The sequence below is a fragment of the Anguilla rostrata genome, chromosome 4 (genome assembly GCF_018555375.3).
Source record: "Anguilla rostrata isolate EN2019 chromosome 4, ASM1855537v3, whole genome shotgun sequence".
Lineage (NCBI taxonomy): Eukaryota > Metazoa > Chordata > Actinopteri > Anguilliformes > Anguillidae > Anguilla > Anguilla rostrata.
Genome location: NC_057936.1, coordinates 40,887,381 through 40,901,298, shown reverse-complemented (window position 1 = coordinate 40,901,298; position 13,918 = coordinate 40,887,381). Strand labels below are relative to the sequence as shown.

General features: G+C 40.0%; 2 protein-coding genes across 12 annotated transcripts in view; one reads left to right on the top strand and one right to left on the bottom strand.

Annotated features, from left to right (window-relative positions):
• Positions 1–2,597, top strand: part of LOC135253402 (zinc finger MYND domain-containing protein 11-like) — a 51,465-nt gene extending 48,868 nt beyond the window's left edge. For all 5 annotated transcript variants that reach the window (XM_064332664.1, XM_064332667.1, XM_064332666.1 and 2 more), the window contains one exon: positions 45–2,597. In XM_064332664.1, coding sequence (XP_064188734.1) covers positions 45–167 — 123 coding nt within the window. In that variant the 3' untranslated portion in view covers positions 168–2,597. The remainder of the gene's footprint in view (positions 1–44) is intronic.
• Positions 2,598–5,160: 2,563 nt separating this feature from the next.
• LOC135253400 (disco-interacting protein 2 homolog C-like) overlaps positions 5,161–13,918 on the bottom strand; it is a 168,927-nt gene continuing 160,169 nt past the window's right edge. For all 7 annotated transcript variants that reach the window (XM_064332653.1, XM_064332655.1, XM_064332654.1 and 4 more), the window contains 6 exons: positions 13,840–13,901; positions 10,624–10,681; positions 10,237–10,311; positions 9,432–9,606; positions 8,781–8,904; positions 5,161–8,215 (listed from right to left, as the gene is read on the bottom strand). In XM_064332653.1, the coding sequence (XP_064188723.1) occupies positions 7,963–8,215; positions 8,781–8,904; positions 9,432–9,606; positions 10,237–10,311; positions 10,624–10,681; positions 13,840–13,901 (747 nt within the window). In that variant the 3' untranslated portion in view covers positions 5,161–7,962. The remainder of the gene's footprint in view (positions 8,216–8,780; positions 8,905–9,431; positions 9,607–10,236; positions 10,312–10,623; positions 10,682–13,839; positions 13,902–13,918) is intronic.

Below are 13,918 nucleotides of genomic sequence, written 5' to 3'. Positions count from 1 at the left end.
TGTTTGCGACTGTTGGCAGTCACGCTGTGTTCTGTGTCTCTCAGTGCTACAACTGCGAGGAGGAGGCCATGTACCACTGCTGCTGGAACACCTCCTACTGCTCCATCAAATGCCAGCAGGAGCACTGGCACGCTGACCACAAACGCACCTGCCGCAGGAAGAGATGAAGGCTCCGCCCCCACCCCGCCCTGTCCTGCCCAGCCCAACCCTCCGTCTGCTCTGTGAACACACACTGTTTCCCCCATTAATCCCATTTGCACCTGTCTTTCAAACAACAGAATCTCTGCATCGTGCTCGAGGACTTCTGTTTCCCCTCTCTCTGTTTCTCTCTCATCCTCCATCTCTTTCTCCATTTTTTTTACCTCCATCTCTGTATAAATTCTTCACAAAAATCACAGTAAGAACTTGATGCAGCCATGGCTGGAACACAGTGTTTTTTTTCCCTGTCTTATGATCGAAGTGATAATTCTACCTGTTGATGAAAGTGTTATTTAAGAGTGTAGCTAAAGGTTAGCATTACAAAAAAGCATATTATCTACATTTTGCAACAGTACAGGTCTACCTAAATTTTAATTTTAACCTTCAAAAAATATGCATAAATGAGGTTTATATATATACATGACTGTGTTTCTGTATGTGTGTATTTACACACAGTATACACATATACATATACTGTATTTACACACATACGTACACACACACCCATAAGGGTTTTAAAGATGAAACAGGGATTTTAAATCCTATATTGCTTTAAAAGCAGTAACGATGGTATGAGGTATAATGAAAGGATTTTTTGTTTGTCCAATTCTCAAAGAATATTGTATCATCTTCCTTTAGTCTTTCCATGACTGATTTTGGGAACAGGGTTATGATGTCAGGTTTCAAACCTGATTAAAAGGAAATAATGACTTTTATTATGCACATTTGGTTCCTTCTAAAATATGCTGTCATTTTTATGGGGAAAAAGTTAGAGTTGGCCATTTTTTAGGGTACACAGTTCTGGAGAATATAGACATCTTTGCTGAGCTGGATCTTGGATGGGGTTGAAATATTTTAGCTACTCTTTCTTTTCAACATTTGCACATTGTTTATTTCCCAAACCCAGAAACGGCCAAAATGCTACCTTTGTTTAATCTATCAGAAAAGAAATGCTAAGTGATTATTTTTCTTGTTATGTGGCGGTGGGGGGGGGGGGGGGGGGGTGGGGGGGGCGGGGGGGGTTGGGGGGGGGCGTGGTCATTAGTGTCATTGTTACTGTGATATTTACAGTGTGATGTACTGGGACACTTGGGTATGGGACATGGGGACAGCTATTTCCCCCACTGTTTTCTTGTAGTTTAGTAAGACAGTGCCTGTTATATGAGCACCATCATTGTACTTAGCATGGTGATTACAGTTTGAATATGCCACAACAGAATTTTAAAAAAATTCCTGGTTGAAAAGGCAGGCAGGTTTGGATGGACCAATATAAAATATGACCCATTTTTATTACCTTTTTTAAATTATGTTAAGTAAAATGTAATGTTAATTAAGCATTTATAAACGGGGGTGTTTTCCCCCTTTTTATTTTGTTTTTTAAGATGAATACAAGTGGCAATGTAATTGCCAGTTTTATTTTGTTGAAAAATAGTAAGATTAGCCTGCTTCCTGAAATTGGAGTCAGCATGCAGGCTCAGGAGATGGCACACTCCCCTGCAGGCGAGTTAGCCAGGGAGCTGGAGCAGTTATGCTTCTCAGCTTAGCTGCCCATTCGTTCGTTCTCATCTCTCGCTCGGTGTGTGTTTGACTTGTTTTTATTCACATAATCATTGCACTACATGTAAATAAAGAAAAAAGCTTTTGTTCCATTTTTTTCCAATAGCAAGTCATTTCAATGTCAAGCCACTGTGCCAGTCTTATTGTGAATGCGAAGTGTAAATGCTTATTTTTCAGTTTCTCATCATACGTGGGCCAGAAGAACACAGTTGTCCTGTGGTTGAGATCACAGTTGCAAAGTGTCTTTTGTGTCAATATGTAAAACACCACTGACTCTTATGTAAGGGCAACAGAACCTGTACATTCTTGAATGTACAGTACTAACCACAACTTATTTTATATTTGTCCATCCCTTGTAAAAATGACTATTTGTGCTATTCTCTGAAGTGGAAATATTTTGATGTATAATCATTCCAGTCTAACACATTGCTGGTACTTGCATGAAAGTATGTATGCGTGTGTGTGTGTGTGTGTGTGTGTGTATGCGTGACCACGCATGTGTACATTTTGATTTTCCCCCATATGTTCTCATCAACATTGCACTTCTTGAAATGATGCAATATAAAAATTATTTTTAAAAAGTTGCCGGAAGGTTATTTGACTTTTTTTTTAAAGCTTAATTGATGGATAAATGGATTGTTTGTAGTGAAAAGAGATTACGAATTCTTGACTAAATGGAGAGATTGTTTCCTGTCAGTGGAATTCTTGGCTGTCCATATGTACATTATTACTGTGGCTTTCAGTTTTCTATGCTCTTCCATTTTTTAAAATGCTTTGGCTAGCATTATATAAAGGTATTCTATGTGCTAACATGGAACAATAAATGTAACTTCGACAAATTACTCCTGGTCTTCAGAAAGCATTTCTTTGGAGGTAATTGCTTAATTATGAATATTGAATAGCCTTGTCTTGTCCTATTTTCATCATTCATGAAAAAAGATGAAAATCTTCATTATAAGATATTGTTTGTTATCAAACCTTAATTTGTCTATATATACAACAAAGCATAGACAAATGAGATCAAAATCAAGCCTTTTTGGCTGTACACACCAGTGGAAGGTTTTGCTTTGGGATAAGGAGTTATGTTGAAAAGAATACTTACTCATCCCTACTCTGTTGGGCCTTTCACACTATTTTGGTGTTCTTTTGCATCTAGTTGTTTTGGATGCTTTTGTCTGGGTCAACAGAATCAAATTCCTGCAAGGACCAGATCCATTTCCGATCAAGTTCGAGTCGAAGTTTGAGCACCATCCCCCGCAGTTACTCACATTTCAAAATGGGTCTTTCTGAGTGAGAGTAACAGATTCCCTCCACTGGATCTGCCCTCTTAGAGCAGTATGGACTGTGCCTGTTGCTGCACAGCTGTTGCGTAGAGTGGTGGGATGGAATGTATGACAGCTCAGGTAGAATGGCATTGGGATGTTAGAATCGTCCTTGATAAAGGAGTAGTGAGGTTAGTAGGTGGGGAAGCAGATCAGGCAGGAGGTGAGGGATCATCACAGAGGACATTAACTTCTTTTCTACAAAGGATACAAGATCATCTGTGGTTAAAGTGGGGGAGGGAAAGGAGACTAATTTAGTTAGGAAAATGGCGAGCATTGTTGGACTGAACGGTCTGTTCTCGTCATTATGTTATGTTATGAGAGGACAGTTGGTGCAGATCAGGAGTAACAGATTGTGTTCTGGGGCCTCTTTTATAAAAAGGTCTTATGAGTAAACCATATTAAATCGTGGCTTATGCAGAAGACCATGACCAAGTAGGCATTTAGAAAATTTCACTTTGATGTGGATATGATCGTATCTCTACTTAGTTTACACTAGTAAAGTTAATTTCCTGCTGCGTATATGGAGGTACTGCATGTTTGAGGCCTGTGCATGAATCTCCAGTGGGCTGTATATGCGCTTTAAGAAAAACATTTAATTCATAGTTCTTGCCGTGATCAAAATGTTGAAATGCAAACTTAAGAAGAAAATGGCTGTTGTTGGCAGCTTTCACAAAACAGGGTAAATGTAAAGCATTTGGGTGCACATGGGTTCAAACTGAAGTTCATTTGAGATTTGTACATCACTTTGAACCAATGCAAGTGACTTTTTTCACTCAAAAGTTATTTTTTATAAATCATAAAACAACTTGGGAATTGATTTTAAGATTATATTTAAGATTGAATCCAAGAACATTTTTAGAAATGAGGCCCCTGGAGGGAAAGGTCGGCTTAGAGGCACCGCTCAAAACCGAATCCAATCATTCAATGTAATGACATTACATGACCTGTAGTCATCTCTGATGACTGAGGCACAAACCTACATCGGGCTAAAAAATTTGAATAATGTCAGTGATGTGTGTGCAATTTAGTTACCACCCATGTACCAGACACTCCACTCCTAAGTGTTGAGTGTTAGAATTACGGTGCAGACCTCCCAGAATTATCTTGAATTCAAAGGACCAGTGGTGGACGTGCCCTCTCGAGTCACATCCAATTGAAAAGAATAACTGACAGGACAGTCATTCAAAGTAACAACGTTTCCAAGAACCTTCCTGGAAATGCTGGGTAAATGTTCCCAACACTCAAATTTGTCACAGGATACAAGGAATATTAACTATTGGTACTGTGTATGGTAAGTTGATGCAGTGATGGCACATCTGGCATTTCAATACTTGGATTTGAACCATTATCATTTTTCATGAATAAATGATAAATCATCATTACCAGTAAATGTGAGGGTGATGCGCCATTAATTTGGACCAATAACTTCTTGGGAAAATAACATTTTCTTAGACCGCTGTTCTGATATTCTGGTCATAATATTATCTCACAGCTGCATCTCAATCCAACTGGAATATTCTCAAAAAGTTGTCTAAATATTTCAAGAATACTAGCGAAACAACAACCAACTATCATCATTAGCCCTATCCCACTTTTGGAATTTGGAGTAGAAAAACTCACTAAATTACAGATCATATTACTTATCACTGTTGTTGGATGTGGTAAATGGTTTTGGTTGGGACCGGGGTTAGGTTTGGTTTTAAGGTTAGGCATTGAGATTTGTTTTGGGGTTAAATGGCTTTTTTGGCGAATCTGTTGGTCAGCAGTTTTCTCATTTATCAAATGGTGTTTTTTGTTTGCTTATTTTCCCATGTGAAAAATTTATTGCACCATGGGTGAATTTGTGTGAATTCAGGCAGCACATCTGTGGGCCAAACAGGCTCCTATGAAATGTTCTTTTTTAAATACCTTTAATTATGTACAAAAACAGAAGTTTCAAACACACCTGAACCATACAAATTTTTTTTCAGTAACCAACAATATTTACAGACGCCATGCAGACACTCTTACAAGAGGCCTATCATTTCCAACTGAAAGATGGAAATCACGTCATAGAAATGTCTAAAAATTATGTGCACAGTTTTTCTTTAAAAAGGAAAATCTTTCTTTTATTTGGGAATGACATCATTATTATCATCAAATCATCCAAACACAGACTTGTAAGACTTTTTTCCTCTTTAAAAAAACAAGAAAAAAAATTGTCGTCACTAAAACACCTTGTAAACCAGTTCCCATAAATAAACATTAGGTTGATAAAAAAAGAACCATTTGAATCTTTCACAATACAGGTGCATCACTGTAAATCTGTCTGACCTGCCCACACTGGTGCTCCACTGTTCAGGTATTGTACTCCCCTGTGTACATAGACACACCCTTGGGCTCCTCCATTCTGCTTCATTATAAGAAAAGCAAAAGCACATGCTCGATTTCAGATGGAAAAAATAAAAGTGACCTGTGGGTTGCACTGATTGTTTGATTTCAAACAATGTGTTTGAGCCAACTGTGATGATTTATTTATGATATATTTAACTGTGTAGATTGAGTAGTGAAAATCTTTTTATATATAATATTTAATTCATTTTTTATCGCTGTTGAGTTTTTTCCTGGAGGGTGAGGCACTCACAAAAATGAGCATGCTCATGGGTTCTGTCAACATTGTCCTCAAGGCCAACTGGATGCAATGTTTTGAGGTCTGAGTCTGTGGTTTTTCATCTAAAAAAGCTTCCATGTGGTTTTCTGTTCTTTGGGCTATTCTAAATGAAATGGTCACACATGTGCCCCCTAATGCACAGCAGACATGTTAAATTGTCCTGTCAAAAATCAAAGCAAAAAAATAAAATAAAAAATCCACTGGAGGACATGTGTTGGGGGTAGGGGGGACTTTACTTGCCGTTTGTACAGTATTCTACACTGCTTCTATTAATGCCTTATAAGTGGCAATAAAGGCATCTGCCGAATTCATAAATGCTACCAATAATATATCTTTAATCATCAACCTTTCAAACAGTACTTTAGCACTAAGCAAATATGTAAAAATGGATTGAGAAAAACCTCAAGACTCAATACTTACATAATATGCCAAACATTATGCACTATAAAATTTTAAGTATATTGTACAATTAAACACAGTTCTTCATTGGTATTGTCATGGTTACTGGCATATGCATGTAATTATGAACTCCGGTAAGGAAAACCGGTGCTGTGTGACCAGCAAATCAGCCATCCATTGTTCTCTCAACTGTCGCATGTTTAGAGAACAAGTGCCTTGTGGCAATAAAACCCTAAAATAAATTCTTGTTTTTAAAATTCAAATCAAGTTGTACATATTGTAACAATAATGAAGAGGACAGCAGCTCCTGTTATTTTTATAGGGTTTTTGTAAGCCGTCGAAAAACATCTTGAACAACACTAACTAAAATTTTGCACGTATGTTAATGATTCTTAGTGATACATTAAGGACAGTAAGCCTGTCCTTTCCAGACAAATAGCAGTCATGATAAAAGCTCCAGACTGAAATAGTCAATTATTTATGCTTAAGACTGTTTTATATTATTTCTTGATTAGCCTTTTTCCTCCCCTCCAGTGTATATGCCTTTTCCGTCAGTGGATTTTATATTATGGGTGCTTTTGAAGATCTTCCACTGGGAGTGCAACTTCAAACAATGCACTTCACATCTGTTTTCATCTACAACACACCCCATGCATGTAAGAAGTACTGCATATCTAAAACATTTCAATGGTGAATCCTAGGTCTTTTTTTAATATATATTTATATATATATCTATGTATTTATATATTTATAGTTTTTATAAACTTGTAGTGATCCTATTCACCCAAGATAATTACAATATTTTATATTAGCAAATTTTTAAAGAGTGAAACATTTGCAAATGTCTTCTCTCATATATTTCTGAACAGAACAAAATAAATAAAAAACAAAAAAAGCTTTTGTACATAATTACATGGCATGAAGAAAGGTAGTGTTATACTTTCTTGGAACAGCCTTACTGAGCACATGAAAAGTAAAGACGTTTGTTGACTTTTGTTTAACGTACATCAAGGGAGTCATCTCTTCCTAATGAGCAGTGATCACTAACAGCTAAATTGGCAGCCAATCAATTTTTTTCAGTGATGGGGAAGGGAGGCTTTGCAACTTATCAACTGCTTTTGTGATTACAAGAAAAGTATTTTTCGAAGGGAAGGAACTATTAGTTCATATGGGTGACAGCACAGCTGACATGCTACAGGTTCCGAGAAACCTCACACTCCCACCATCAGTATTTCGTACCTCCCATCAGCCTTTTACGAACGCAGGGCAAGGGGTGCCCTACGCCGCTGATTCACTTACATTGTATTCCAACAAAAACAGCAAACAGTAAACAACGTAAAGTACAATTTGCCACAGTTATGTAAATATAAAAAAATACCCTGGCCTCTTAGAGGGTGGATTATTAAAAACAAAACAAAAAAAAACAAAGCAACTTCAGCACACATAAAGATGAAAATATAGAACCACACTTGTTATAAAATACATTTCCAAAGCGAGAAGCAGGTGGTAGAGCGGACTCCAACCAAGCCCCTGCAATTAAGGAAAGCAGCGGCCGGCTTCCACTGACCTCAGGTAAAAGTGAATTCTCTTTGCCAATATCGGTGCAGTTCCCGAAGTAGCACTGACACACACACATGCACACACACGCACACACACACACACACGCAGTAATCTCTCAGCTTTCTTGTTCTTCTTTCGTTTTCTTTCTGTGTGCATCCTGTATTTTGGACTTAACATGTTATTTGCTCTACATACACACAGTACAGTGCAGTGCGGTCCTTTGAGAGGCCATTAGGAGGGTGGGCGGGGCCAAGTGGGACGGGGGGAGGGGGGCTACATGTTATAGGCCACGTAAATGGGGTCGAGCTGGTCGGCCAGGAATCCATCCCGTAAGTGCATCCTCTGCTTCTCCCCGCGCGAGTTGATGGGGATGACCCCGATGTCCACCACTACCACCACCCCCACGATCAGGTAGTGCTCCTCTAGGACCACATTGGTTACCAAGGGAACCAGGTCCAGGGCTTCCTGCTCCGAGCCGTCCAGCTCCACCACCACCACAAGCAGGTTGGTCCAAGTAAACACTGCGCTGTAACAGAAGTCCAAAGAGGCCTGTAAGAGCCCAGCACACGTTTATATGCATGCGCTCATTTTCTTTTCCACACTAGGTGGCAAAAAAGGGGGCAATGCTAGAAAAAGAACAATATATGTGTAGGCCAATGAAAGGTCAGGTATGTCCAGGGAAAAATTTAAATTAAAATATATTTTCTTGAAAGCAGTGAATTTATCGACCTGTTTTGTTTTTGGAAAACTTTATTCATTTAATTTTGTGGCACGGTCAAAATGCACTTCTCTGTGATTTCAAAGGAGAAACCCCGGCTTGACTGATGCATTTGTAGCTGTTTCACATTCTCATTTCAGTCTAGCTGGGTCATCGTTTTATCAGATACCAGGAGAATATCTAGCACTGGGCCATTAAAGCATGACAAAGCGCTGGATACTCTCCAGGTATTAGGTATATACTGTATAAATAACAAGCCTGGATGGTCTCAATGGCCTGTGCGCATTGTAATGTTCTTGTGTGCGTGCTTTGTGCTGTGCCACATTGGAAAACATTCTGGCCTGGCGCCAGAGGGCAGACGCACAGCACGCACCATTCTGTGATGCTCTTGTGGGTCCTGATCACCGAGGTCTCGATGTCGATTGGATGGTACCTCATGCCCCGCAGCTCCATGGCCTCGTCCAGTGCACCCACCACGTAAAGGGCATCGTGCCTCTCTGGAGAAACATGCAGCAGGGCGTCAACCGCAATCTAAAGCCCGGGGTCCTGGGAGCCCCATTGTGTGCCATGGCTTTTTTTTTTACGTTTGGTTGGGTCGGTGGTTTTGTGAACTCTTCAGGGGATAACTTCTCTTGTTTTCTGCATGACTCCTTGTGTTCTGAGCACCCTGGATAACTTGTGTGTGCTGGCTGCACAGTGGTGAATTAAACCCACTGAGGGCAGGGCAGCAAGAATCACTGGCTATTTCAGCTGCATCTTGGGTCCCTACCTATTCCTACCAGTGTCATCTTGCTTTAGGGCAGTTATGGCATGCTTTATGGAATTATAGGGAGGTTAGTATCTACGACTTGGACCACATTTTTAGCTTGGCTAAAGTTAGCTTTACATGTGGTGCTTTACTGATGCTGCACTTCAACTTGATAGTCTGGGAATGTTCCAGCCCTATAACCCCTGGATGCACTTATGTTCTCTTAACATTTTAAGTGGCTCTGGGTGAAAGCCCCCCCCCCCCTTCTGAACTCACCTCCGCAGGCATCTGTGAGCTCTGTCCTCCGGAGGAAGCCCAGGTACCCGGTGCGGGCCCAGATAGTCTGGGTGTCCCCAAAACTGAGTCGCGAGTTGAAGTGATCCGACTGCAGTGACTCGTCACCGTAGATGGTGAAGTAGCCACTGGCGTTGTGGCCACTGTGGACCCAGATCTGTGTGTGTTTGTGGCAAGGTGGGGGTGGGGGAGGGGGTGTTGTATGGAGGAGAGATTTACTATTTTTAAGATGCAATGCAAGACATTTTCCAGCATAACAACACACAGTATGCTTACTTGGCCAGAACCCCACCCTAAATTCAGTTTCTGTTGCATTACATTTCTTAAAAAACCTGTCATGAAATTACAAGCATTCCTCATGCTAGCAATGCTAGATGATCCTGCACTTTTATTTTTAATCATAATGGTTTGTATGTGTGAAGAACTACAAACCCATGTGCAGGAGGAGGTCATGTTTCTTTTTATTTTATTACTGTTGTTGGTTGCCAAGGGCAACACAGCTTTTTGGGGGGCCTGCCTACCTCCTGAGAAAGTGCAAGAGGGACAAAGACAGCTGACTGAGGCATACTGCAGAGGAGCATCAAGCCCATTTTCTTAATTTTTAATCATTATTCAAGATGATTTTTATACCGTAGCAATATTGCATTTTTCGATTTCAACAATAATCTAACACGATTCCTTGAATGTAGCATTTAATAATATGGGAATATGTACATATATAGCTCATGTGTAAATAGTTGCCCTGGCTGCTGAATGTGTAACAGCACTGTGTAATCTATAAGCCCACCTCTCCCAGGTGCGAGTCTCCCAGAGGACCCTTGGTTTCAGGGTTGGCGATGATGATTCTGACGCCGGGTAAAATCTGTGAGTGACACCGTAAAACAGAAAAATGTAGTAAGAACACAGACCCCAAAAAAGGTACTAAAAGGTCCATTAATCAAAGCGAAAAAACTGCGCACTTCTCTCCATACAGTTACTGTAGTATCACCAACAATGTTTTACCGCCTTCATCAGGGTGTACTGCTGAAACATGTAGGTGATTTTCAAATAAAAAATATTTTTAACTGCATGGAAAGAAGGGTGCGATTTTGACAATTTCGCATAGAATTCAGTTCCCCTTAAAAGTTATGGGTTCTGTACAAGTGCTCTCCATCTGCCAGAGGTTCAGACTCACCTTTCCTGACTCCATGAGGGGTAGACTGTGAGGGGACCCCCGCTCCACCAACCGAACCCTGGAGCCAAAGGAAGCACGCAGCTCAATGCAGGGACATCATTACTGGACATTAATACTGCAGCTATCACATCTGTCAGGCAGGGCAATGTTGCTGGAAGTAGCTTGGTAACGGTACATTTCAGCTTCGTTTATGGGGGTCTAGCCTTTTAAAGATGTGAAGAGCAGGGAAGAGCAGGGTTCGGCTCTCAGCTTCAGCAATTAAACCCTTTACCTCTCTGAAACTGTCACTGCTCTTATGGTAACTGTCCACAGACCGATCTCATTCTCAAAAAAATTTGAGACGGGGACATTCAGTGACATCCATAGAGACATTCAATCAAACATGCTTAGACTGTGTGAGGGTAATTCAGTCGAACCCTCTGGATTAACCAGTCGCCTTATCTCAATAAAATCTACTTTTCCCAGCATACTGAAATACAGTCAGAAGTTTGTGCCAATGAAAATTAGTCTTCATCGAATAATTGACATCACTGGTTGTGTTTCATTTTGTTTCATTTTCGGTTTTGTTTGAATACATTCAGAATGAATGCAAGTCAGAATGAAGCAACTTTTGGGTGAGGAATACGCTTCATCTTCATGAAGCATATGCACTCCGTTTTAACAACTCGCAAGCTACAGACCATGAACTACATCAAGGTTCCCACTCATTTTAGAAAATCATCCAGGACTTTTCAAGGACAATTTCCATGACTTAGACTTACAGACATGAAACATGGACAATGGTAGGCCAAAGCCGGTTGTGGACTGGGGGGGTGGAGGGTGGGGGGGCGGGGGTGCAATGTGCAAGTACCATAACCATTCAAAACTTTGTGCTACTGTGTAATCTCAGCAGCTAATAAAAATGAGAAAAGCAGAGAAAATACAGAAAAAATACATTAAAAATCTCAGCTCTAAATATACTGCTTAATAGCTTGACTTGTAGCCTAGCCTACAATTTTCCAGGACCTCACAAATATTTCCAGGACATTTTGTACATTTTCTCATTTTCCAGGTGTTTTCCATGACTTGGAAAACTAGTCGATAAATTTCCAGGTTTTCAAAGTTTTCCAGGACGAGTGGGAACCCTGTACATGTATGCCTGCTGAAAATGCTCCTTAATCATCATTCAACATATCAGAGTACCACCAAGTACCTGCTGAGCTATTCATTTATGGTATGGAATACATTTGTATGATTAATTAAACTAATAGCAGCCAAAATAGCTTTTACTCTGAAAAAAATATGACTCACCACTATTCGTTTCAAAAAAAACAATTTAATACATACCAACACCTCAAAATGTTAAAGACAAAACATTAAAAGACTACATAATTTAATAGCTTTATTCCAAAAATGCTACATGAATCAAATATGATGATATTCCTTCATTCACTAAATTATTTTTGAACTTCTTTAACTGTATTTTATTAAACAGCGATGATTGTGGTTGGAAAGAGGCAAACAAATTCTTTGCAAAGCTTCACCTCTCTATAAAAGCTCCTACCTCCAGAAAAAGGCACCACAATTCTCAGGCACACAACCTTCTCTTGCATTTTTCGGCCTCAGAATTTTAAGGCATGTTTGACTGAATACAAAACTTAAGTCTAAATGTACTTTACTGAATCTAGATGTTTCAGAGCAAGATCAGTGTGAATGGACCTGCCTGGGGTTCTCACTGAAGAGGAGCTCCTTAGCTCTCAGTAGGACTGGCTCAGTAGGAGTGTCCAAAGGGAAGACTCAGGCAGAATTCCCAGATCGATTCCCACTTCCACATAATTTCTGCCAAATTAATGAAATTAATGGCCAGACAATATGCCAACAGCCCCCAAACCACTGACCTACTGCAACAAATCATTAACCATGACACACAGCACACAGAGAACAGGCATACCTACCTAAAAGACTGAAGAGAATCAAAAGCTCCAATTTAGCATGGGCCGCGCTATCCAGATAATGACTTGTGTGACCTTCACATTAGAGCCCCTGAATTTTATACATATTACTGGTTTACTCCCAGTTAGCGCAAAATGTTGTTGTTAAGATTTACAGTGTTGCAGGGAGGTCATGCAAGGTTGTGGTTGTTGCAATGTTCTTACCATATTTATTTCATTACCACCCCCAAACCATCCACAATGCTCCAGCTACGTGATAAATATGTCCTGATCAGGCTTGTACTTTCCCCTCCACAGGTCAAGACTTTAAAAAAGTATTTGCAACCCAACAAAATCACATTCCACATGCAAAAATCATTTTTAGAAATGTAATTTGGTGAGAGGGTCTGTATAGGTTTAGGTTAAATGCTCTTCCCAAGAATGCAACAGTAGTGCCTCATTCTAATTAACAAGCAACCTTCCAGCTTTTCCTGTAAAAGCCCACTAAAAATCTCACAGCTGGGATTCAAATGCTGCCTGTAGTCTAATGGAGAATCAGGAACACACCCTCCAAACAGCATGCACACAAAAAGCAATACTGGAATAAAGGAATGGAAAAAACTGGAACAGCAAAAATACTCATATTATCAGTTCTCAATGTACCGCATACAGGATTAATGAACTGTCTGTTGACCTTAAAAACAAGAGAGCAGAAGGACTGCACATGAAGACCCCCATTTACTCACTTACTCATTTCTGATAATAACTCAATGCCACCTGGGAAGTAAGCAGAATGAGTAAGTTAAATCTAAGTGAATCAGGGATTTGTATTCCACAACGCATTTTTCTGTGGCTATGGTTTCCCCATTGCCACTGCCATCAGAGCTCATGTTTTCCATGCTTGGAGTCACAGCAGTGATCCTGAATATTAAAATGGTGTGATGTACAAACCGTGTTGTTTTTTTTCCAGGCAGTCCGCTATTTAACCTATTTTTGAGCTTCACTGATATATGTAGTTTTATCCTCTGTCCAGCACAATCAGCATTCCATCTTCTGTGCTTTGAACTGATTCACAGCACTTACCTGTAGTTTGACTGGATTGACTGCATTCAAGTGTGATTTTGATTGATGGGCAGTACTTATCTGTGATTTGTACAGACTGACAGGTATCATTCACTGTTTTTTTGGATTCACTGATAGCTCTTACCCACCAGGGTACAGACTGATACAGAAAGAAATTCACTTCTCTATGGTTTGGGTACATTGAAATTGTTCACCTTTGAATTGACTGACAGTTTTTACTCACCTGTCGTGTCTCAGGGCACTCATGTCCACATATACAGTGGTTGGGTCAGGTCCAGATGTGCCCTGAAAGCATGATATTC